General features: G+C 52.1%; 1 protein-coding gene across 3 annotated transcripts; it reads right to left on the reverse strand.

Annotated features, from left to right (window-relative positions):
* Positions 1–25,968, reverse strand: E2F2 (E2F transcription factor 2). Of its 3 annotated transcripts, none has more exons than XM_009201596.4 (7): positions 25,179–25,963; positions 19,069–19,174; positions 16,309–16,528; positions 15,339–15,497; positions 13,157–13,271; positions 10,522–10,714; positions 1–215 (listed from the first exon to the last, which is right to left on the reverse strand). In XM_009201596.4, exons 1-7 carry the CDS (start codon positions 25,428–25,430, stop codon positions 208–210), a joined length of 1,053 nt encoding a protein of 350 aa, XP_009199860.1. In that variant the 5' UTR covers positions 25,431–25,963; the 3' UTR covers positions 1–207. The 3 variants fall into 3 exon arrangements, with proteins under 3 accessions (XP_009199860.1, XP_009199859.1, XP_003891360.1); XM_009201595.3 differs by lacking the exon at positions 1–215 and adding an exon at positions 445–4,107 and having other exon boundaries at positions 16,315–16,528; positions 25,179–25,968; XM_003891311.5 differs by lacking the exon at positions 1–215 and adding an exon at positions 445–4,107.

Genomic DNA, 25,968 nt, shown 5'->3' on the forward strand with positions numbered 1-25,968 from the left:
TATTTTTAGTAGAGATGGGGTTTCAGCATGCTGGCCAGGCTGGTCTTGAACTCCTGATCTCAAGTGATCCACCGCACCCAGCCTGAGATATGGTCTTGAATATGCGTGCCTCACATTTCCAGATGATACTGCTGCTGCTGGTCTGAGGACTACAGTTGGACCCACTGATGTAGAGGGTGGGATGGAGAGTGTGGGCAGCAAGACCATTCAGGAAGCTGTGGAAATAACCCAGATGGGAGGTGACAGAGGCAAGGCTGATCACAGTTTAGATCTGGGTGCTGCGAACTTTTCAATGCCTTAATGGTGAGATTGTAGGCATGGTGATAAGAGGCTGTTTCTTGGAGGGAAATCCACTGGGCAATCATGTGCCCCCGGCACTGGCCAGGACAGCCCCCAACACCCAGCTTGGGGGGGGCCAGATCCACAAAGACAAGATGCCCAGAGTTGCAGTTTAATGTTTAATGCCCAATTATCTCAATACAAGGAGGCTTACATGGTGCTCATCAAGACAGGACTAGCGAAATCAGGCCGCAGGAACTGACCCGCATGAGTCCCAGCACGGGGACCATGTACTCTCGGGTCCAGCTCACCCTCGAAAAGTGCCACAGGCAAGGTTCTTCAGCTCAACCAGGAGCCAGCAGGCTGGCCAGGCTTATGCCATCATGGTCACTGAGGGTCCTCGTGGGAGAGTAGGGTTCTGGGACCTCAGGATACAATGACAAGAACCAGAAAGCTGCTTCCAAACAACCGCAAAAGGTTTTCACTTCACGTGCGCTAAGCCACACAACACCTGGATGCTGGGGCGCCCAAACCCTTTCCCTAAAACTCGAAACACTGCAGAATGGAGACTGAGAACACTAGGGGAGGGAGAACAAAGTCAGAACCATCCTAAAGCCAGTTTTTCAAGCCTGACCACCTCCCTCTTCCTCCCTGCAGGCACACCAGCCGATCCCATTACTGTGGAAAAGGAACACCCTCTGGTCTAACACCTTTAATGGGAAGGGAGTTAGGAGCATGTTCTCGTCTTCAAGAAATCTCTGAATCTCCAACTCTACTGGATGATTTCCTGGAGCCCCAAGCTTTAGACATCCCTGAGGACATGGGGGATTTTGCGGGGGCTGCTGGTGGGGCTGGGAAGTTTCCTGCCAGAAATTATTTACCTCAGAAAGAAACTGGTTTTTCTCCTACCCTAGTTTTAAAGTCTACCTGGTCCCTAAAGAAAATACCACTCAGGCTGGGCCTGGTGGCTCATGCCTGTCATCCCAACACTTTGGGAGGCCGAGGTGGTGGATCACTTGAGGTTAGGAGTTCAAGACCAACCTGACTAACATGGCAAAACCCCGTCTCGACCAAAAATACAAAATTAGCCGGGCGTCGTGGCGCATGCCTATAGTCCCAGCTACTTGGGAGGCTGAGGCAGAAGAATCACTTGAACCTGGGAGGCAGAGGTTGCAATGAGCCGAGATCAGGTCACTGCACTCCAGCCCGGGCAACAGAACGAGTCCGCCTCAAAAAAAAAGAAAAAAGAAAATACCACTCAAAATGCGTCCTGAAAGCGCTCTGTGGAAGTCGGGAGGCTTCAAGTGTCACTGGCAGGAAGCGGGCATGAGATTGCGTTCTGCACTGAATCTGAGGCTTAGCCTGGGAGGTCTAGCCCCGTGGCTAGGCAAGGCATGAAAGGGACAGTACAGAGGGGGACAGAGACAGCTGCTGAGGACACAGGGCACAAGCCTGAGGGCAGCTCCCCTGTCCAGCCATACGGAGAGGTGTTTAGGGCATGAGCTTACATTCCAGACTTCAGTATTAAACCTCATTCCCAATGGGTCCTGCAGGCCTCTTCTTCCTTTTCTCTGATGTAATTCTTGGGGAAAGCTCCAGACAGAGCCCAAGGGATGGGAGTCAAACACCTCTGACTCCAGGGATGGCACATGGCTAAATGGCAGCCCAGTGGAGACCTCAGAAGATCAGCCCACTCACCCCAAACGAGATCCCACGCCGGGTTCCTGAGCATGCTGGACTTTAAGATGGGCTTCTGATAAGACCCTTGTATTTGGGGAGGGGAGACCAAAAGTATTTCTGTAAAGGGTACAAAATTAGCCTTGCTTATAGAGTGGGGGCAGCTGTGACCTGCTGACCACTCCCGGGAGGGGGCTAACTTGGGGGCCCAGGAATTTGAGCAAATGAGGAGGCACAATTGTCCCCAACTGGGCATTAGATCACATTGGGCCCCACCCTGAAATAATCCCCCGTCTCAAACTTCAGACATCAGTCAGTTAGTTCAGGAGCCATCCAACAAAACCAACTTCATATTTTAAACCAGCTTAATGCTACAGACTTTTTAAAAAAGTGCTGTCCAGCCGAGCCTCTGAGAAAACCTAGCTCCCTGAGCGGTGGGTGGCAGGCCTCTCAGACCAACCCCTGCGCCTCTCTCCAGAAGGCACGGCCTTGGTTCAGCCCAGAGCACCCACATCCCAGGGTGAGTGGAGGACAAGAGCAGCTGGACTGCAGGGACAATGTGGGATGATCAAGCCTCTGGGGGAACAGGCTGAAGCCAAAAGACCCCCTTAGGACCCAAGGCCTGAAGAGGTAACATGAGTTCCTCTCCCCATTAGCTGCGAAGGCCTGGTCTGCCATGAAGACCTCTCTCTGTCACCCCTTCAGTATACCTGGGAAAAAAGGGGTGAACAAGTCACCAAGCCCCAGTCACCTCTGTCCTTGGGGGTCTGAGTGAGCTCTGAGGGGTGCAGCGGTCCTTAAGGAACCATCCCCTTCAATAACATGATAAAAAACTTCCTCCCAGGGAAGCAGAGAATGATGCCAGCGCCACATCGGGGGGCGGAGGGGATGCTTTGGGCAGTTTTTTGTTTTAATCTGACCCTTCTTTACAGTGGGGCTGCCTCTGCCTACCAAGTCCTTGGTGCAAAATGGCTCCTGGACCAGACCAAGGAAGAAACTCTGAGGAAAGGTGCCCGCCACAGCCATGACAGCTGCCCCCATGTTCCTGTCTGTTTTCCTTGGGAGCTTGTCTCTGCTGGACCATTTTTACATCTCAAAGGGAGGGAGAGGTAAGGAGCCACAGTGCTACCTGCCTTAGGATGGCTCCCTGGAACCATCTCTGGGACAGAGGTGACCAGGAAGCCAAGACTGGCAGCTCAGCTGGAGATGTGAGGCCAAGAACAGGGGGAGAGACGAAAGGGCCCACAGCTGCCCTTTACTAGAATTGTGAGGCCTAAGTGCAATTAGCATTCCGGCCAACTGGACAGCCCCTCAGAGACCCAGCCCCACCACTGTGGGGAAACCAGGGACGTGGCCTGGGTCCCTCCCTTGGAAACCCAGACCTGCCCTGGAACATGGACAGCGATGGGCCCTGATGGGCCTGTCTGCGGAGGCCTCACTAAAAACTAGAACAACCTCCCTGCTAAAACTCAGGGAGCACAAACAAACCACTCAACCTGAAATAAATACAAAGGCATTAAGTGCTTCTTGGTACGTCGAGGGTCCTAATTACCCCTCAAAAGGAGGTAGCAGGGCCTTTCCCTGGACTTGGCCACCTCACCTGCAGCCTTCTCGTGAGAGGTCAGAGGTCAGAAGACTGGATGGGCCTCCCCAGGCCCAGCTTCCATTAGGAAGGTGAGGACCCACACCCTTATCCCCTCCTCACCCGTACCATTCACATCTCCCCACACAGCTTCTGCCGGCTGGGGTGGGAAAGGCGAGGAGACCCCATTCCCTGAGGGCAGCACCTAGTGTCCAATGTCCCTGTGCAGGCAGAGGGCCTGTCAGCCTGTTTGTGAGGAGGTAGAGTCAGGGGCAGGCTGCTGGGGGCAGGCGGGGCCACTCAATTAATCAACAGGTCCCCGAGGTCGTAGGAGTCGAAGAGGTCGCTGATGCCCTCACCCGCCTCCAAGCCCCACAGATAGTCGTCCTGGTCCAAGGACGGGGAGAAGCTGATCAGAGGGGAGCTGCATGCCAGGGTCGGGGACAGGAACTGGTCCTCAGTCTGCTGCAGGAGTGGGTGCGGCAGCTCCAGCATGCTGTCAGTAGCCTCCAAGGGGACGAGGGATGGAGGCGGTGGGGCCTGCTGGGGGGTTGGCGCTGGCGCTGGCACTGGAGACAAACAGACAAACGTTACGCCTGGCCCTGGCATCCAAGTCCTCAGCACACGAGGACAGACTTCCGGTTCTCTGGACGACTGCACCCTTCTCCTCTCTCCTCAGCCTGGGTGCAATGCCCTGCTCTCAAAATCCACCTTCCAGAGTCTACACCCAACCCTACCCCTTTTCATGTACTTTTTATTTTTCTGAGATCGGGTGTCACTCTATCACCCAGGCTAGAGTGCAGTGTTGTGATCTCAGCTCACCGCAACCTCCACCTCCCAGGTTCAAGCAATTCTCCCACCTCAGCCTCCCAAGTAGCTGAACTATAGGCACACACCACCACACCCAGCTAATCTGTGTATTTTTAGTAGAGATGGGGTTTCACCATGTTGACCAGGCTGGTGTCAAACTCCTGACCTCAAGTGATCCGGCTCCCTTAGCCTCCCAAAGTGTTGGGATTACAGGCCTGAGCCACCGCGCCCGGCCAAAAAGGAAAGAAATTCTGATATATGCTACAACATAGATGAACCCTGAGGACATTAAGCTACGTGAAATAAGCCAATCACAAAAAAACAAATACTGTGTGATTCCACTTATATGAAATACTTAGTCAAAATTGCAGGGACAGAGAGTAGAAGGGTGGTTGTCAGGGGCTGGGGAGAGAGGGGAATGGGGAATAGGTACAGAGTTTAGTTTCACAAGGTGGAAGGAGTTATGGACATGAATGGTGGTGATAGTTACACAACATTATGATGTATTAATTACCACTGAACTGTACATTTAAAAATAGTTACTATGGTAAATTTTTGTTATGTTGACTCTACTCCCCACGACACACAACTATACCTTACCTCGTCACCCTCTCCAATTACTGGCCCATTTTTCTGCTCCTTCGCGCAGTCAACTTTCTCCAGAGTAGCCTGAGCTTGTCTCTACTTCCTTATTACTATTCTCTCTTCAACTCACTCCAGTCTGGGATCTCTCCCCACCATGTCCCTGAACCAATGACCTCCATGCTGCTAAATTCAATGGTCATTTATCTGGCCTCATCTTATTTGACCTTTCAGTAGCCATTCTCCAGCACTTTAAGCTCATTTCTTTCTCTTCTTTTTTTTTTTTTTTTTTTTGTTTTTTTGGAAACCGGGTCTTGCCCAGGCTAGAGTGCAGAGTGCAGTAGGGTGAACACGGCTCACTGCAGCCTCAACCTCCTGAGCTCAAGCAATCCTTCCGCCTCAGTCTCCTGAGTAGCTGGGACCACTGGTGCATGCCACCATGCCCATCTAATTTTTAAACTTTTTTGTAGAGATGGGGTCTCACTCTGTTGCCCAGGCTGGTCTCGAACTTCTGGGCTCAAGCAATCCTCCTGCCTCAGCCTCCCAAAGTGCTGGGATTACAGGCATGAGCCACCACACCCAGCCTGCTCATTTCCACTAAGAGGTAAGATGGTGATTTCCCATACAGGGACATGCAATGAGGCACTGGAAATTGCCTGCCACATACATCCTGATGCTCAGAACTCCCCCCATTGGAGTCATTCCTTAAGCCCCAGCCAAGTAGTATTTTGAAGATACAACTGCGCTGGGATGCTAGGCTGCCTGTTGAAACTGGAGGTGCACCCGTAGACATGTGATTTCACTTATTTATTTATTTATTTATTTATTTTGAGATGGAGTCTTGCTCTGGGCTTCACGTTTTAGGGCATCCACTTCCTCCCCTCTGCAAGGGGCACGGTAGCTCTACCTACCTCAAAGGGTTGCTCAGAGGACTGCATGGTAAGTGCATATGAAGCACTGGTTTGGCCTGGCGCAGTGGCTCATGCCTATACCAGCACTTTGAGAGGCTGAGGTGGGCAGATCACCTGAGGTCAGGAGTTCGAGATCAGCCTGGCCAACATGGTGAAACCCCATCTCTACTAAAACTACAAAAATTTGCCAGATGTGTTGGCGGGCACCTGTAGTCCCAGCTACTCAGGAGGGACTAAGGCAGGAGAATGGCGTGAACCCAAGAGGCGGAGCTTGCAGTGAGCCTAGATCAAGCCACTGCACTCCAGCCTGGGAGGCAGAGCAAGACTCAGCCTCACAAAAAAAAAAAAAAATTGCTCCCATTTACCAAGACTAATGGGGGAGGTGGTGACACTGCCCTTGAGGCAAGGCGTGGTTTAGCCTCCTTGGACACTCAAACGGCCCTGAGGGAGTTCATGCTGTTACCCCCATTTACAGATGAGAAAACTAGGGCCCAAATAAGTCAATTAAATGTATTTGAATTAAAAAAAAAAATCTAAAGTTTGTTTGGCACGCTGCTGATGTTACAGTCAGAGGCCTGGCTTGGGAGCGGGGAGCATGTGGGCTCAGACTCTGGCGCCTCCTCTCACCAGCCATGGAACCCCAGAACTGTTTCCTCATGTGGAAAAACAGGGATGAGTATTAGAAGCAGTAACTGATAAGACACATGTGAAAATGTCTATTATAGATCAGACCTTACTGTCTCCTGCTGTTGATCACGTCCAGAAATAGAATCGCCTTTTGTAATATGTGTCTCTCCACCACACTCTGAATGGCTCCGTCTCTAAAACAGCACTAGGCCCAGCTAGTAGATGCTCTTCACACAAGCCTTTTTTTTTTTTTTGAGACAGAGTCTCACTCTGTCGGCCAGGCTAGAGTGCAATGATGTAATCTCAGCTCACTGCAACCTCTGCTTCCCTGGTTCAAGTGATTCTTGTGCCTCAGCCTCTTGAGTACCTGGGATTACAGGCATGCACCACCACCTCCGGCTAATTTTTGTATTTGTAGTAGAGACGGGGTTTCATTGTGTTGGCCAGGTTGGTCTGGAACTTCTGGCCTCAAATGATCCACCTCCCTCAGCCTCTCCAAGTGCTGGATTACAGGCGTGCACCACTGCGGCCGGCCACATAAGTTTTTTTTTTTTTTAAAAAAGCACATTTATGCCATATCATCTCCTATAACCCACTCAGTATTCGCGAGGAAATTTCAAGTGTCCCCATTTGAGAGATATGGGAACTGAGGCTTCGAGGGGTTAAAGTGATTCACTGACAGTCACCAAGTCACTAAGAGGTGAGATACAGGTTTGAACCCAGGTCTCCCAATTTCAAATCCTGTGCCATCAGCTACATTTAGGTTTATCTCAGAATGTCAGAGCCTGGAGAAATGTCAGAGATGATGTTGTTCAAACCCCTTCTATTACAAATGAGGGAAACTGAGGCTGAAGAGAACACTTCCCCTGGTAATGCATAACCAGGGCCAGGACCCAGGTCCCAAGACTGTAGCAGCTTCCTCTCTTACATGGCCTCTGGCACTCAGACCTCAAAACAACACTACTTCAGAACACAGCACGGAACACGCGTGTGGGGGGGTGTGTGTGTCTGTGCAGGAGAATCGCTTGAACCTGGGAGGCGGAGGTTGCAGTGAGCCGAGACCAGGAAAACTTCCTCTTCTTCCCTTCAGCAGGGTAACACTGAGGCCATGCGACAAGGGTCGGGGGAACAGCTATGACATGAGAGCTGGCCCCACCACTGATTGTTCTGTAAGCCTCTAGTCCTCTCTAGGCCTCAGGATCTTGATTTGTAAACCTCAGGTAAAAACTTCCCATCCGGCCAGGCTGGGTGACTCATGCCTATAATCCCAGCACTTTGGGAGGCTGAGGTAGGTGGATCATCTGAGGTCAGGAGTCTGAGACCAGCCTGGCCAACATGGTGAAACCCCGTCTCTACTAAAAATACAAAAATTAGCCAGGCGTGGTGGCACGTGCCTGTACTCCTAGCTACTCACAAGGCTGAGGCAGGAGAATCGCTTGAACCTGGGAAGCAGAAGTTGCAGTGAGCCGAGATCATGCCACTGCACTCCAGCCTGGGTGATAGAGTGAGACTCTGTCTCAAAAAAAAAAAACAACTTCACACCCTTGTTTATGCTTTGGGATCTGCCACCTCCACCCAACGTCTCAGAGGACAACTGAAGCGAAGGTGATTCCAGCTTTGGAGGGCTATGCGCATGCTAACACTTGAGTGAGGAGGCACAGCAGGAGGAGGATGGACCAGAGGGTGGGGCACAGGTCTGGGATGGGAGATAGGCACTGGGGAGGTGCCCCGAGGGACAGATGGCTGGCACAGGGAGAAGCTCTGGTCCCTGATGAGGCCTGACAAGACACACGAGAGATCATTAGAGAAGAGTTGGGAGGCTGGGCTCTGGTCCCAGCTCTGCCATCAACTTGCTGTGTGACCTTAGGGAAGCCACTTGCCCTCTCTGGGCCTCTGTTCATTCATGTGTAAAAAGAAGGGTTGAGTTAGATGGGGACAGCAAACTTCTATGAAGAGCTGGAGCCTGTAATCCCAGCACTTTGGGAGGCTGAGGCAGGTGGATCATCTGAGGTCAAGTGTTCAAGACCAGGCTGGCCAACATGGGGAAACCCTGTCTCTACTAAAAATACATACACACACAGAAAAATTAGCTGGGCGTGATGGCAGGCACCTGTATTCCCAGCTACCTGGGAGGCTGAGGCAGGAGAATTGACTGAACCCGGCAGGCACAGGTTGCAGTGAGCCGAGATCGCACCATTGCACTGCAGCCTGGGTGACGGAGCGAGACTCTGTCTCAAAAAAAAAAAAAAAAAAAAGGCTTGAGAGTATTTTAGGTTTTGTGGGACACTTGTGGTCTCTGTCACACAGTTGCCTTCTTTTTCTTTCTCCCACAACTCTTTTTTTTTTTTTTTTTTTGAGACAGAGTCTCGCTCTGTCGCCCAGGCTGGAGCGCAGTGGCCGGATCTCAGCTCACTGCAAGCTCCGCCTCCCGGGTTCACACCATTCTCCTGCCTCAGCCTCCCGAGCAGCTGGGACTACAGGCGCCCGACACCTCGCCCGGCTAGTTTTTTGAATTTTTTTTAGTAGAGACGGGGTTTCACCGTGTTAACCAGGATGGTCTCGATCTCCTGACCTCGTGATCCACCCGTCTCGGCCTCCCAAAGTGCTGGGATTACAGGCTTGAGCCACCGTGCCCGGCCTCTCCCACAACTCTTTAAAAATGTTAAACCATTCTCAGCTCATGGGTCATTAAAAGCAGGTCAGATTTGACCTGCAGGCAATAGTTTATTAACCTCTTAGTTAGAGAAACGGACACAACCAGGGTACTGCAGAACCCTTCCAGCAAGCCTATTCCATCAGCCCAGCTCTAGCCCTACCTTTGTCTAAACACTATGGTTCTACTTAAGAGAATGCTGCTGCTAAATAAGAAGATAAAAAGTGGAACACTGGCCTACACAGCCTTGAAGAATCGTGCCGGTCTAACCGGATGTGTGATCCCAGGAAAAGGCAAAAACTGTTCTGGAGAGGGGCCTTTACAGGCTTCCATTTGTACTCCTTCTGGACTCCCACCCTCTTTGGGAAGCTCTCAGGAACTCTGCTCCCTGGCAACTTCCCTGTACTACCTTCCACCAGGGGTAGCCAGCTCTTAACCATACTGTCCACCTCCCAGCCAGAAGCCCCTTCTTTGATTTGTTCTATGCCTTGTGGAGAGAGCACTGGGCTGGGAGTGCATAGACCAAGGTTCAAGACACAGCTCTGTTGCCTCCCAGCTGGGAGACCTTGGGTAAGACACATCACCTCTATGCCTTAATTTTTTGTAATGGGCAAATTTTATTATTTTATTTTATTTTTATTAGAGATGGAGTTTCATTATGTTGCCCAGGCTGGTCTTGAACTCCTGGGCTCAAGTGATCCTCCCACCTCACCTTCCCAGAGTGCTGGGATTATAGGTGGGAACCACAGCATCTGGCCTATTCTTTTTAAATTTTATTCTTATTTTTATTTTTGAGACAGGGTCTCCCTCTGTTGCCCACGCTGGAGTGTGGTAGCATGATCATAGCTCACTGCAGCCTCAACCTCCATGGCTAAAGTGATCCTCCCACCTCAGCCCCCCGAGTAGCTGGGACTACAGGCGTGTGCCACCACACCCATCTAATTTTTAAATTTTTTTGTAGAAACAGGGTATCCTGTTGCCTGGGCTGCTCTTGAACTCCTGGTCTCAAATGATTCTCCTGCCTCAGCCTCCCAAAGTGCTGGGATTATAGGCATGAGCTATAATCTCACAACAACCTATGAGTTAGACAGTATTAATTACTGTGCCCAACTCACAGATGAGAAAAATTGAGGCCAAGAGAGGTGAAGTAACTTGTCCAAGGTCACAAAGCTGGTAAGTGGTTGGGCTGGGATTCAGATCCAGGCCTTCCTCTGCCCTGGAGCAGCACCAGCCTTCCTAGCGGGGCTTTATAAAGCATGAAGTACAATGCACATGTGTGGGGTAGGATGACTGCATCTCCAGCTGCTGGATAAAACAGGAGATTTTCAACATTGATGTAGAAGAGAAAACTAAGGCCGGTCGCTCCCCCGACCTCCTGTCCCTCTGGACAAGGGCCCTACCTGAGGATGCTGTGGGCTCCATGATGCTAGGGTCGGTGCTGCTGCTGGGCTGGGCAGAGTCAGGGCTGGGGCAGAGGGTGGAGGTAGAGGGGAGGGGCTCCTCGGAAGGACTGTCCGGCTCCTGCACCTCCTCTGGGCACAGGTACACTTCGATGGGCCCTTGGGTGCTCTTGAGATATATCTGCAGGTTGTCCTGAAGGAGGAAGAGAAGCCAGGTCATTGCTCTGGGCAGCTGGACACTTACACTCAGTGTGTATGGACAGATGCACATGGCTGCTGCCATCCCTGGGTGTAAGCTCAACCCCTGGGCTGGCACTGAGACCAACTCCATCTGGCCTAAGGTGGACTTCCGCTGTTTCTGCTGTCTGGCCCCGAAACCCACTTCTTTTAGGGGGAACACCTTGATTTTCCTGTGGGAAATCACTCTTCCCTCCACTCTCAGGTCATGTAGTTTGGGAGCAGGGGGGCAGAACCCTTCCCCAATGCCAGTAGGTGAGCTTGTGACGCAGCCAGGAAAGTTAGTGTGACATGATTGGTTCGGGGTGGCAAATGGCTCAGGTGGATCCAACCAGCACTAGGCCCACGACTTTTGCTGGACTTGTGGGAAATGGGAGCCCCCTTCCCACTGGGGTTGCTGAGCTGGTATCATAAAAGCTGTCTCTGCCACCACAAGGAGAGAGCCCACCTGGGAATAGAGTCAGCACAGAGAAAAGCAGAGAGATGAAAAGCGTGAGACAGACCTGAAGTCATAGTTTGGGCATCTACATCCAGCCTTGCCCGCAATCTCTGAATCTCCCCCAGGACTTGTCACTTGGTTCCCGCCACCCCTACGCATACCTCCGGCTGAAGCCAATTGGACTTGGCTTTCTGTTACTTGTAACCAAGAGTCCTAATATTTGGCCTTCCCACTCTGCCTCTTCCGTACCACATAACTACAACTTAAGCCACAACTGATGACATGCCTGCCATCCCGGCACATGTCCAGGTCTCCATGCCTGTGCTCCCACAGGACTACACCTAGCAAAAACCCTATTCGTTCTTTAAGACCTAGTTTAACTGTTCCTATCTGGGATACCTCCTCTAACTACCCTTTCTCTATGCTCTCAAAGCACATCTTCTGTCTATAAATGACAGCGGTTTTTTTTTCCCACTAAGTCCTGAACTCCTCCAGGGGAGGGGCGGGACGTTAATCGTCTCTGCAGCCCCCGTTCTTCCTGGGGCTGGCTCTGGGCAAGGGATATAACGTGAGCAGAACATTCTCTTGTGAAGCTTATACTTTAATAGATGAAGCAGAATGCAATTGTGTAATCATGCCAAATATACCTCAGCAAATGGAGATTAAAGGCAGTGGAAAAGCACAGGTGTTTACGAAGTCTGGAGGTAATCAGAGAAGGCTTCCTTGAGGAAGTGACATTTGAGTTGAGACCTGTAGGATGAATAGCAGTAAACCAGGCAGAGAGGGAAGAGCATTTCAGCTGAGGGGAAGAGCATGTATGAAGGTCTTGCACAGCTAGGTGCGGTGGTTCACCCCTGTAATCCCAGCACTTTGGGAGGGCAAGGTGGGCAAATCACTTCTACGCTGGAGTTCGAGACCAGCCTGGACAACATGGCAAAACCTCGTCTCTACAAAAAGTACAAAAAATTTGCTAGCCATGGTGGCATGCAACTGTGGTCCCAGCTACTGAGGAGGGTGAGGTGGGAGGATGGCTTGAGCCTGGGAGGCAGCGGTTGCAGTGGGCTGAGATCATGCCACTGCACTCCAACCTGGGTGACAAAGCAAAACCCTGTCTTTAAAAAAAAATCAAATAGGTCGAGCTCAGTGGCTCATGCCTGTAATCCCAGCACTTTGGGAGGCCGAGGCGGGTGGATCACGAGGTCAGGAGTTCAAGACCAGCCTGACCAACATGGTGAAACCCCATCTCTACTAAAAAAAGTACAAAACTTAGCCGGGCATAGTGGCAGGCGCCTGTAATCCCAGCTACTTGGGAGGCTGAGGCAGGAGAATCGCTTGAACCTGGAAAGCGGAGGTTGCGGTGAGCCGAGATCACGCCATTGCACTCCAGCCTGGGTGACAGAATGAGACTCCGTCTCAAAAATAAATAAGTAAATAAATAAATAATTAAAATAAAATAAAATAAAACAGAAGATCTCATACTAGGAATGAACTTAGTGCAATGGGGTAACTGCAGACAGGTCAGTGTGGCCAAAACAAAGACAGATGGGGCAGCAGGGAAAAGGACGAGGCCAGCTGGGGTCAGAGCACCGAAGCCTCATAGGGAGCGTCAGGAATTTTGGTCTTTAACTTGGGAAAGCACAGTCAGCATGAAGGGATTTTCATGAGTACTGACACCGTCATACGTGGGCACGAGTGTGCATGTGTGCAGGAACCCAGGGCCGGTGGGATGCAGAAGAAACTAGGAACAGAGATTTTCTCAGGCCACTGCTCAGTCTCGGTTGCCCTTTCCAGCCTCTGCCATTTCTGCTCAAGCTTGAAGGCCACCAATATTGCCATGGACACCAGAATGGGCCTGGGAAGCATGGGGCTAGGCAGTGCCCGGGACAGTCTGCAGAGCTGCCTGGAACCCTCCCTAGCAGGGTCTCAACCCTGCTCTCCACCAAATATTTCGCCTCTCACCTCAGTCCTGTCGGGCACTTCCAGTCTCGTCTGCGGAGGGGCCTTGACGGCAATCACTGTCTGCTCCTTAAAGTTGCCGACAGCACGGATATCCTGGTAAGTCACATAGGCCAGCGTAGGGCAGGAGAGTCAAGAAAAGTGACTGTCTGGTCAAAATTCAAACCCCAAGCCTGCCAGGAAGCACCTTCACCTCCTAAGCCTCTGAACATTACTTCCTCACTCCTTGTGCAGCTTAGAAATAACTACAATCTGTAACCTGTTAATATCATAAGCTACCTTGGGCCGGGCGCGGTGGCTCAAGCCTGTAATCCCAGCACTTTGGGAGGCCGAGACGGGCGGATCACAAGGTCAGGAGATCGAGACCATCCTGGCTAATCCGGTGAAACCCCGTCTCTACTAAAAAATACAAAAAACTAGCCGGGCGAGGTGGCGGGCGCCTGTAGTCCCAGCTACTCCGGAGGCTGAGGAAGGAGAATGGCGTGAACCCGGGAGGCGGAGCTTGCAGTGAGCTGAGATCTGGCCACTGCACTCCAGCCTGGGCGACAGAGTGAGACTCCGTCTAAAAAAAAAAAAAAAAAAATCATAAGCTACCTTGGATCCCTTTGGAAAGCAAATGGGGATATAAATCATAAAAATTGTTGCCTTATATCAGTTTTTTATATAAAGGCTTCATCTCTCAAACTAGATCATTAGTTCTGAGAAGGCAGGAAGATGTGTTTTATTTCTTTATATTTCTCACAATGCCTCACATCCTTCCAAAAATACAAGATCATATCCAAAACCAATTTGATATGAAACAATTTTGGAAAATGTATGAAAGAGCCTTAGCAAAGTCCATGCTCTTTGACCTCTTCATTTTAATCCTAGGGATCTGACCTAGGAAAACAAGTAAAAATATGGGAAAGCGTTCTATGTATAAAGATATTCGGCCGAGCGCGGTGGCTCATGCCTATAATCCCAGCACTTTGGGAGGCCGAGGCGGGTGGATAACTTGAGGTCAGGAGTTCAAGACCAGACTGGCGAACATGGTGAAACCCCATCTCCACTAAAAATACAAAAATTAGCCGGGCATGAAGTCCGGGTGTGGTGGCTCACTCCTGTAATCCCAGCACTTTGGAAGGTCGAGGCGGGTGGATCACCTGAGGTCTGGAGTTTGAGACCAGCCTGACCAATATGGTAAAACCGCATCTTTACTTAAAATACAAAAATTAGCTGGGTGTGGTGGCAGGCACCTGAAATCTCAGCTACTTGGGAGGCTGAGGCAGAAGAATCTCTTGAACCCAGGAGGAAGAGGTTGCGGTGAGCCGAGATCGCACCACTGCACTCCAGCCTGGGCAACAAGAGCGAGACTCCATCTCAAAAAATAAATAAATAAATAAATTAGCCAGGCGTGGTGGCGGGCACCTGTAATCCCAGCTACTTAGGAGGCTGAAGTAGGAGAATCGCTTGAACTTGGGAGGTGGAGGTTGAACTCTTGAACTCTATCCTGGGCGACAGAGTGAGACTCTGTCTTAAAAAAAAAAAAGAAAAGAAAGAAAAGCTATGTGCAGAGGCACACAACTATATTACAACTATATTTAAATAACACACATTCTGTGTGCAGTTCTGGAACAATGGCTATGTTAAGGTGGCAGTTTGTCATTCTTTTTCTCCATTTTCCAGATTTAAAGGCAAATGTACTTGGCTTATTTTCAATAATGAAAAAATACCTTTAATAAACTTGAGACCAGGCACAGTGACTCATGCCTGTAATCTCAACACTTTGGGAGACAGGAGACTGAAGTGGGAGGATCGATTGAAGCCAAGAGTTAGAGACCAGCCTGGGCAACAAAGTGAGACCCTGTCTATACAAAAAATAAAAAATTAGCCAGGCATGGTGGCGCATGCCAGTAGTTCCAGCTATTCGGGAGGCTGCGGTGGGAGGATCACTTGAACCCAGGAGTGTGAGGCTGTAGTGAGCTATGATCATGCCATTGTACTATAGCCTGGATGACAGAATGAGCCCTTGTCTCTAAAAAAAATAAATAAATAATTCAAAAAATAGACTTGAGAAGAAAGGCCACCCAGGAAGGAAGAAACAGATGCCAGACCCTTAGGGTAAGTTACTGAATCAGCTCAGGATAGATATAGACATGCAACAGGTTCCTGCTCCCTGACACCTTCCCCCAACGAAGGAGGATATCTCTTGTTGGCCTTGTCCTCAGTCAGGTGCTTGAAGCTCAGAGAGCAGCTCTGGATGAGCTGGTCCAAGGCCTCCTCGATGTTCATCAGCTCCTTCAGCTCCTGCCCCAGCTGTTGCTGCTTCCCAGGCTGGGTGGGGTCTTCAAACATTCCCCTGCCTCTGGGAACAGAGCAGCCCCCCAGTGTCAGTCTGTGGGTGAAACTCCAGAACAAGGCCATTCAAAAAATAGTCTATGAGAGTGCTCCCCTGGGTTGTGTAAATCAGTGGTCATGCCTGGCTCTCAGGGAGCTACCAGGGATTGGAACGAGAGGTTTGGGGGTTGGGCTTGGGAGAAGAAACAAGTCAAGGCCTGAACCCCACTTCTGGGGGGCTCTCGATTCTGTTCATCCCTATCCCCCAGCCTCCTCCAACTGGAGTAGCCTCAGTCCTGACTCCCCACTCTGGCTTCTCTTAGGCCAGGGCTGTAGGCCACCTCTTAGGTTGAACTCTTAGGTTCTCTTAGGCCACCTATGCCAAGGGCCGTAGGTCAGTTCTTTAAATCCTGTAGAAATGGAGAGAGGAGGCTGGAGTACTCCTATCTCAGATCTGGAAGAAGTCCGGGATCCCCCTACTTAGCTCCCAGGGGACTGCCCTAAGCTAGAAGGAGTGGATATTAGGATCTCTGACTCGAGAGGAAGAATCTGGGGTCCCCTTTGGCCTTTACACCTCCCAGATGTCATTCGTCACTCTGCCCTGCATCACGTTCTCCTATTACTTCAGCAGGTACACTGCGCTCTTCCTCACCATACATTGGCTCTACCCCCAGCAATAAGCCTATTGGATGTTGCTCTTGGTCCGCCTCAGCCCTTGTGCCCATTGGATGTTGCTCTCAGCCCTGCCCCTGCCACTCACAGCCACTGGCTATTGCCTCTGGCTCCGCCCACAGCGCAAGTACCCATTGGAGGGTACCACTGGCCGCCCAGGCACTCACACCCACTGGATGTTGTTCTTGGCCTTCTTGCGGATGAGCTGGATGCCCTCCAGCACGTTGGTGATGTCATAGATGCGCCGCTTCTGCACGTCCAGCACCTCAGCGGCCCAGTTCAGGTCCAGGACCCCATCCTCTGACTCGCTCAGGAGGTAAATGAACTTCTTGGTGAGCAGCCCCAGCGAGGTGTCATACCGAGTCTTCTCCCCGGGGGATTTGGGGGCTGAGGAAGAAGGGGACCCAGTCACAGCTCAGGGAGGGCCCACGCAGGACCCTCGTCCATTGATCTAGGCTCATTAAGTACCAACTTTTCACCACCTTCCAGTCTACAAAGCACTGTGAGCAAGGGCATCCATCACCACCACTGTCCAGACAGGAAACCTGATACCTGAGAGGGAAGGTGACTTGCTTAAGGTCTCACAGCCAGTGGGCAGTATTGGAAGCCAAGTGTCCTGACTCCTGGTTAAATGCACATTTCCACCACAGCTTAGGGCTGCCATACCACCATCCACAACTACTGTCACTGTTCTAAGTGCTTTCCATATACGAACACATTTAAGTCCTACAACACCCTATAAGGTTGCTGTACAGTCATCCCCATTTTATAGATGAGAATACTGAGGCACAGTTTAAGTAATTTGCTTAGCTCACTCAGCTAGAAAGTGGCAAAGCTGGAATTCAAATCCAGGCAGTCTGGCTCCAGAGTTTTCCTTCCTTTTTTTTTTTGAGACGGAGTCTCGCTCTGTTCCCCAGGCTGGAGTGCAGTGATGCAATCTCGGCTCACTGCAAGCTCCGCCTCCCGGGTTCATGCCATTCTCCTGCCTCAGCCTCCCGAGTAGTTGGGACTACAGGTGCCCGTCATCGTGCCCGGCTCGGCCTCACAAAGTGCTGGGATTACAGGCGTGAGCCACTGCACCCGGCCCAGAGTTTTCCTTCTTAAGCATTACCCTATCCTGCCACCTAAATGTCCGGAGTTTGGAATTAGAATAGGGTAGAAATGATAAGCCTGGATTTAAGAGCATTTTTATAGATACGCACTTGCTTTTTTTTCCCATGTGAATCACAGTGATCTGAAAAAAATCGGTCCTGTAACATAAAGTGGGGGAGGTTCATGAAAAAGGTCCCTTTTTCAAATGAGGTTGATGTTGCAAGACCACATCTCAGCTGCAGCATCTTAAACCACAAGGGGACTTTTGTAATCGAGTGACTTCCAAGTCATATGGCAAGTTAGTGGCCAATCTAATAATTCTGGAGCCTGAGTTTTAGAGTCTTAGGTTCCTCTGGAAGAGGACCAGTTATCATGAGCCTTAGGATCCTTTAAGACAGTGCTTTGGGCAGCTTTGACCAATCAAATGTAGAGGAAACTTTCTTGCCATTCCTGATCTAGCTGTGCCTCCTTTCACACGAGACAACTAAGGTTCACAGGAGTGAACTGTCAGGTCGGGGCATAGGCCTTCCTGGACCCCCAAAACTAGTGTTCCTTCCAAACACAGTTGCTTAAACTCCTGCTCTAACCCGGAATTTTTTTTTTTTTTTTTTTTTTTTGAGATGGAGTCTCACTCTGTCTCCCAGGCTGAAGTGCAGTGGCATGATCTCGGCTCACTGCAACCTGCCTCCCAGGTTCAAGCGATTCTCCTGCCTCGGCCTCCCGAGTAGCTGGGATTATGCACCACCACGCCCAGCTAATGTCTGTATTTTCAGTAGAGATGGGGTTTCACCACGTTGGCCAGGCTGGTCTGGAACTCCTGACCACAGGTGATCTGTCCGCCTTGGCCTCCCAAAGTGCTGGGATTATAGGTGTGAGCCACCGCACCCGGCCCATCCAGGATATTGACTGAAAATATCAAGAGGCAGCAACCCCCTCCAACTTAGCTTTAGGAAGGCACACCTGGGCAGCCTCTGGATCTTAAAAACCTCTGGGGTGGCAGAGACTGGATTAATCTGTGCTTCCCTTCCCTTTGAATCACTTGTTCAGCTCCTTGTCTGCATGTGGGAGAAAGACCCCAGTTAGCCCCTGCTCCTCTGATTGAGAAAAATTGACATTGACCTAAACATTAAAACTTTTTAAAAATAATAAATTCCCAAGTAAAACACTGGTCACTGCATTTAGATCATGAGAGCAGTACATGGCATGGTAGAAGTAGTGCGAGACTGGCCAGGTACGGTGGCTAACGCCTGTAATCTCAGCACTTTGGGAGGCCGAGGCAGGTGGATCACTTGAGGTCAGGAGTTCGAGACCAGCCTGGCCAATATGGGGAAACTGTGTCTCTATTAAAAATACAAAAATTAGTCAGGGATGATGGCATGCACCTGTAGTTCCAGCTACTTGGGAGGCTGAGGTGAGAGAGTTGCTTGAACCCCAGAGGTGGAGGTTGCAGGGAGCCAAGATGGCACCACTGCAATCCACGCTTGGTGACAGAGCGAGACCTGTCTCAAAACAACAACAAAAAACAAAAACAAAAAGCAAAAAACGTAGAAGTAGTGCAAGACTTACATGTCCAGGCTCTAGTCCTGACTCCACTCTGAGACTATGGGCAAGTCACTCAAGCTCTCAGAGTCTCAAGTTGCCTGATTAGTAAAGAGAGACAAGCCTACCTACCCGGCAGGATCAAGTGATAAAATGCACAGGAAGCTTTTGATAAAATGCACAGGAAGCTTTTGCAAACTGGAAAGTGATCCAAATATGACTCCCAGTGATTGGGCAGGGCACTGCCCTCTGTCCCTGCCCCACCCCACCCCAGAGGCCCCATCAGCACTGCTTACTTTTGGGGCTGGGGAGGCCATCCACTCTGATGCACTTCCCCTTGGGGGTTGGGAACTCAGGGACGGCGGGCCTCCCAATCCCCTCCAGATCCAGCTTCCTTTTGGCCTTGGAGAGAAGGGGAAGAGAGAGGCAGAGTTTGAGAATCATTCCTCCTTTAGCCTTTCCCTGATATGGGGCCAAAGTGATAAGGTCACTTAGCAGCCACCTCTGTGCCTCAGTTTACCGCCAGTCCTGGTGAAGCCCTGCTGTACTTGATAGGAAAATATCAATGACCTGAGGAAGTGAGCTTTCAGGGGAAGTCTTGTTTCCTGAAGAGCAAATAAAATTCCCATCCTCTGAGGCCCAGGCACTTGAGACCCTACCAAAGCCAGTCTGGCCAGGGGCTCAGGGTTCCTTAACCACAGGCCTCAAGCCCGCTCCTACACCCGCTTCTCACCCCACCACACCCAGAGGATGATACCAGGAGGAAGCAGTGGGTAGGGCCTAAACCACATCAGGGTGGGGAAAGGGCCCCCTACAGAAGCAGCTGGCCCAGCCAGACTGAGTGCCCATCACAGTCCCACAGCTGGTCCTTATCAGGGTGGGGCTGGGCATCCGCCCAGACCCAGTGGACTTCCTGGCTCAGTGCCACACCCCAGGGAGGTGCCCACAGTGGAAAGCAGTACAAACATCCCCACCCCCATGTTTGGGCTCCAGCTTGAGGGCCCCAGGGCCTCCTGAATAGACTGCATTTGCCATTCTTTCTTTGCCGAGAGGGGCAGACAATGAATCCTTCCCGCAGACAATGAATCCTTCCCGTGTCTAAGGACAAGCAGCTGAGGCCACCCCCCTCCCGCTCCCCCTCTCTGTTCCCGCCAAGCTTGGGAAACACCTGCCGGGGAAATCAAACCACAGACCCATCTGCTCCTCTCCACCCTGTCGCCACCCGGGCCCCAATTAGGCCCAGAGCTGCACTGGCCCGGAAAGGGCCTCTCTCCTGGTTAGGGCTGGGCAGGGGCAGGGCAGGGGCAGGGCTGGGGCACTGGGACACTGGGACATAGGTCAGAGACCCATGCTTGAATCTCCAGCTCCTTTGCAGGCTCACTGTACGAGCTCCATATCTAGGAGCCTCAGTTTCTTCCTCTGTAAATGGGGTAGAAAATGCCTACCTCAAGGGGCTATTGTAAGGATTCAAGGAAGGCACTACCTGGGCAGCCTCTGGATCTTAAAAACCCTGGAACAGGCTGAATTAATCCCCGCATCGCTTCCCTTTGAAGCACTTATTTAGCTCCCTGTCTGCATGCTGAAGAAAGACCCTGGGTAGCTCCTGCTCCTTTAACTTCTGTAAAGTTCTCAGCCTGTGTCTCAGCACACAGTAGGTGTTCAGGAAATGCAGAGTCCCTTCCTTAAAATCTAATCTCGACCTCTTCCTTGATACATCCTTCTGGGGGTCATCAAGCCCATTTCTTTCCTCCTTCCAACTCTGGATCCCCCAGACACCCCTACCCCGGCTTGGACAGAGAAGCCTATTTTAACATTTGGTGTTGAGGTCATGCTCGGCAGGGCTGAGACTTCTAACTGCTGCTGAGCACAGCTGGGCTGACAGGTGTTGGGGGTGGTGACAGCTCTTCCTGCTGTCAGTTCCCCTGCCCCCACTCCTGCCCCGTCCAGGAAGTCTTCCTGGGCTGATTTGAGGAGGCTGGATATGACACTCCTGCTCTCCACCACTACCCAGACCTGGAAACCATCCAAACACTTTACTGCTCATTCTTGAATGAGTCTCTTGAATATTCCTTTTCTACCTTCCTAACTGGTGAAAACCTATATTCTAGGGATTTAGCCCCACCCTGTCAGTAGAGAAAGGGCCAGGCACTGGCAGAGACCTTCCACATGCCCTGCACCACGCCCCAACATTCATCACTTCCCTGAATCTTCCCACACCACTAATCCCCATTGTACAGCTGAAGTAATTGAGGCTTGGGGAGCTCTGAGTCCTCCATCAATCCTGACCAAGGCTGCGCATCCCAGTATTCTTCATATATCCCCCGGCAGGAGCACCAAGGGCAGGGAGAAGGGACGCTCAGGTGGAGTTCTACTTGATGCAGACGTGGGGCAGCCCAGAGCCTCCCCAGCCACACCTGCCTCCCCGCACAGAACACACCAGGAAGAACCCCGGGAAGACCTTGCACAGAATATCTATGCTGGGCCTATTACATGCTCATAACAGTCCTACTGCATCAGTATTGGCACTGGCTCTCGTAAGACAAGAAATGGAGACTTACAGAGAGTAGGCACATGCCCAAGGTCACACAAAGGCCAGAGCCAGGGTCTGAACCCAGGCCTGACTCCAAAGCCATGTACCAGGTTGCCTCAGCTCCATCCCACACACGCTGCCCCAGGATTTGTTAGAATTTGGGCCAAGGCCTGGGCTATGCCCACCTGTCCCCATCACTGCATGCACGTGCACACACACACACACACACACACGCACACAGCCGTCTCTCTTTTCTCACCCTCCTTTACCCTTAGTCTGCACTCCCAGGGTCCCAGTGCAGCAAAGTGTCCCCCTAAGGATACCTCCCTGACACCTTTGGGCAGTGCCCAGAGTAAAGTCAGCCTATGGCTTGGGCTGAACCTGCAGAACACAGGTAGCAGAGGACAAGCCCAGGAGGATCAGGATCAAGGTGAGGCTGAGCACAGGTCTTGGAGTCAGACCGGCCTGGGTTTGCATCTAGGCCTTCCCCTTCTTAGCTGGGAAATCAGTTGACCTCGAGTCACCTATAAAATGGGCATCATTGTCTCCACCTATGCTGAGGATTCAGCGAGATAGTGCAGCAAAGCGCTTTGCCCACAGGGAGTGCTCCCATCGGGGGGCTACTAGCACTGACGTATGGGGAGCACCAGTGGGAAAAGGGGGAAGTTCAAGGGTGAGCTGAAAAGAGACTGCGGTGGGAGGAGGAGAGCAAAGGCTATGGCCACAGCCAGAGACCGGCTTAGCTCTATCCTGGACGCTCTTAGGTAGCCCCTTTGGCTGGATCTTCAAGGCCTGGTCAGGACTCAAGCCCACCCTGCCAACCCCTATGGAGAAGAGTACAGCTCCTTACTCAGGCAGCTGTAGAAGTGCAGAGGGTCAGAGATCCCAGGCACAACCCCCTTACAGGCACCAAGGTGAGGAAACTGGGACTTGGGGAAGAGGAAGTGACTTGCCCAAGGTCACACAGAGTGGAGCCTGGTCTCTCCTAAGCCCTAAGTTAGATGGTGGGGGTAGGAGCAAATGTAAGGGGTCGAATCTTGCTTTCAGATCCCAGCTCTGCCACTTGGTAGCTGGGCAGCCTGGGATTCACTGTCTGCCTCTCTGAGCCTACATCTCCTCACCTGACCTGGCTTATAGAGTTGTGTGTTAAAATTTTTGTGTTCTTTCTGCCTCACAAGAGGAAATTTGGAAAATGCAGACAAATTTTCTGTTCACGCCTGTAATCCCAGCACTTTGGAAGGCCAAGGCAGGCGGATCACCTGAGGTCAGGAGTTCGTGACTAGTCCGGCCAACATGGTGAAACCCCATCTCTACTAAAAATACAAAAAATAACCCCGCATGGTGGCAGGCACCCATAATCCCAACTACTTAGGAGGCTGAGGCAGGAGAATCACTTGAACCTGGGAGGCGGAGTCTGCAGTGAGCCGAGATGATACTACTATACTCCAGCCTGGGCAGAGCTTCCTGCAGGGATGAAAGAGAATGATGCCATGCGCCTGGCCAGAGGAGGCATGCGATAAAGGAGCATTCCCTGAGCTTTCCTCAGAGGACTTGGAAAGAGCTCTGGACAGGGAGCCAGGAGATCTGGGTTCTGGCCTTCATTCTGCCACTGAACTTGGTTGCCATCTTTGGACAGTGCCTGAGGTCGCTTTAAACAGAAGCTCCCCAACAAATCCTGCTCACCCTGCACTTTGCAGCCTGGCCACAAAGCAAGTGGCCACACCCAGGGTTGGGTTTGGAGCTGCTCCAGGTCACACCCTTGTAAAATGAGTAAGCAGAGGGCAGGCCTACCCACGGGGCTGGGCCCCGGGCATCTGGGGATTGACAGGAGTGGGAGCTCTGGGCCTGGCAGGCCTTTAGGGTGGTCTGCTGCAAGGAGACTCTCCTGCTTCTTTGCTTGTGACCCAGGCAAGTGACTTCCTTTCTTTGCTCAGTTTCCTTATCTGCAAGATGCCTCATTCTGAACATCTTGACCAAGATAATGAACGTGAAGAGTGCCAAGCAGTGTCTGGCACACGAGAGGCACTCAGTAAAAAAGAGACCTTCTTGCTAAGATCACTGAGCCCCTCTGGGAGGGAGGTACAGACAAGATGCACTTGGGCTCCTCTGGGAGGGTTCAAAGCAGTGTAAAACCACAGCTGTTACTGAAAATTCCAGTGTGAAAGCAGCTGGCCAGAGAAGAGTGGGCCTGCTGCAAAGTTCCCTTCCCGGGGGGGTACTCAGCTCCTAAGTCAGGCAGTATTAAAGAAAGTCAAGGCTACATAGAGAAGAGCCTACTGCCTGACCAGGTGCAGCAGCTCATGCCTGTAATCCCAGCACTTTGGGAGGCCGAGGCAAGAGGATCGCTTGAGCCCAAGAGTTTGAGACCAGCCTGGGGAACATAGGGAGACCCCTGTCTCTGCAAAAAATAAAACAGAGAAGAGCCTACTGCCTTGTGAGTCCCATCACTCTACCCCATCCCCATCTCTGACCTTAGGTCACATCCCCTCTCTGAGCCTGCTTCCCCCTGTAACATGGAGCTACTAATGCCATCTATTTCACAATCTACAAAGATGTTTTGGGCTATAAAATGCTGACCACAAGATCACCAATCCCAGTTATCCTCGGTTGCTTAACCTGTAATATGGGGACAATACCATTCCTGCCCACTGCCCTCCTAGTTAGAAATCATGTGCAGGAAGGGTCTCCGGGAAGGTTAACGTTTTGAACATGGGCAAAGCCTGAGTCCACTGGCAGGGAGTGGTGGCTCTGCCTGCATCCAGAGCTGGCTGGGCATCCGTGCCTGCTGACTAGCACAGGTCTGACCAGATGCCTCTGGGGCAGTGGGGGGTGGTCTTATCCCTGTACCTGAACTTATTCACCACACCCACAACTAAGCAAACCTATAACACCCCAATCCTCTCCCTGGAGCCGGCTTCCAAAACCCAGGACCTGGAGTCGAATGTGGCAGAGAAGAGCTAGCCCCACAGCCACCCTGTGCACACACGCATTGTCAAGGAGAGGACACTGAGGCCCAGACTGGGGCCAAGACTTGTCCAAGGACACACAGAGAATTAATGGCAGAGTCACACCAGAAACCAGGCTCCTCAACCACCACCACCCCCACTTCCCCGGGCTTTTCCCATTCCACCCCCCACCCTAAAGTTGTTTTGATTCACATGGGCTCCAGGAATTCCACTCCCACAAAACACACCCTGAGCCCAGGTCGGCAGGCAGCCTGGTGCCACTACACTTTGGGCCATCTCTGGCAACGAGCCTGGGAGCTTAAGGAGAGAGCAGCCAATCTGAACAGAACCCAGGGGGCTGCCCACATTTCTGCTACAGGCTGCCTGGGAGGGAAGACTGGGCCTTGGGGAGGACCAAGGGCAGATACTTGGGGCTATACTAGGAGTTGGCTGGACAATTTGGAGTCTGTCCATGGCAGATTGAACCTGAGAGACTCACTAGACCTATCCCTCTGTCTTACCAAAGTCCCACAGTGTCCCCAGGCATGCTCTTTGCCTGGACAATAGCAGGCACCCAGTGCTGGTTTCTGGCCAAACAATGAAGTAATGAATGAATGGGGGCAACTTTGGCTGCATGGGCTTCCCCAAGGTCACACAGTGCACTGGGAGTAGTGGGTTGGGTCTCCCTCCAGACTCACAATCCAGTGCTCATTCCACTCCACTAGAATGGATGAGATTACTTCATCCAAAGTCTGAAAATGAAGGGGTCTTCTACTCAGATATTGGGGGCACTGGGTCCTGGAAACTGAAAGCTCATGTTCCCTCTTCCCAAAACTCTACCTGCTCCACTCAAACTGGATCTCAGGCACCCCTCCCTCCTTCCCCACACCTGGAAAAGCATAGGGGGAAGCGGTGGGGGCCCCAGCATTACCGGTAGCCGGCCTGCCGGCAGGCATCGAACAACTTGGCCCTCGGGTCCGTGGGGAGTGGCGTCGAGGCAGGTGCCGGGCGCCACTGCGGGAGGCGCCGTCTGCGGGTACAGCGGCGTGTAGTAGGTGGTAGTAGCTGGGCAGAGCTGGGGGCTGCTGAGGCCGGATGGCCACAGCTCTGTGGGGCTCATCGCGGGCACCACCTTCGGGGGCTGCCCAGCGGCCGAAACCAAGGCCCGGGGCCCTTGCAGCATAGCGAGTAAGGCGCCCCCTACCCAAACGGGCCTGGCGCGCCCGCGGACACCTGCGGGTTCCGGTGCTGCAGCCGCTCACACGGCCCGCGGCATGGCGCGGAGGCCAGGGGAAGCCACCAATGGACGTCTGCGGGGCAAGGCCGGACCCTCCCCTCCTGGCCCGCAGCCGAGCAGAGCAGCGCTTGGAGATCGCCGCTTGGAGATCGACCGGCGGTTGCGGTGGTGGCACTGCCAGGGGCTGTCCCGCCCCGAGGGCACCGCGACCCGGGACGCCCCGCGCCCCCCAAGGCCTCGGCACCTGGGGTCCGGCCGGCTCTGGGGAGGAGTCCCCGGCGTGCCCGCGAGCTCGGTGGAGACGCGATGCGCTGGGACGGGGAAGGGGGTCTCGACTGCACCGACTTCCTTGCGGCCGGCTCTCTAGTCCCTGAGTTTTTCTCTGCCTCTTTTTTTTTCTTTTTTCTTTTCTTTTCTTTTTTTTTTTTTAGCGCCAAACGGCGTGCCGCGAAATTCGGATCTCCCGCGGAAAATGCCGCGCTCC

This window comes from Papio anubis, chromosome 1 (genome assembly GCF_008728515.1).
Source record: "Papio anubis isolate 15944 chromosome 1, Panubis1.0, whole genome shotgun sequence".
NCBI lineage: Eukaryota > Metazoa > Chordata > Mammalia > Primates > Cercopithecidae > Papio > Papio anubis.

Coding starts and splice junctions, on each gene's coding strand:
- E2F2 (XM_003891311.5), bottom strand. CDS start 25,430: ATGCTGCAAGGGCCCCGGGCCTTGGTTTCGGCCGCTGGGCAGCCCCCG. Junction 19,175..25,178: donor TGCCGGCAGGCCGGCTACCG/GTAATGCTGGGG, acceptor CTTCTCTCCAAG/GCCAAAAGGAAGCTGGATCT. Junction 4,108..10,521: donor GGAGCCCACAGCATCCTCAG/GTAGGGCCCTTG, acceptor GTTTGTCTCCAG/TGCCAGCGCCAGCGCCAACC.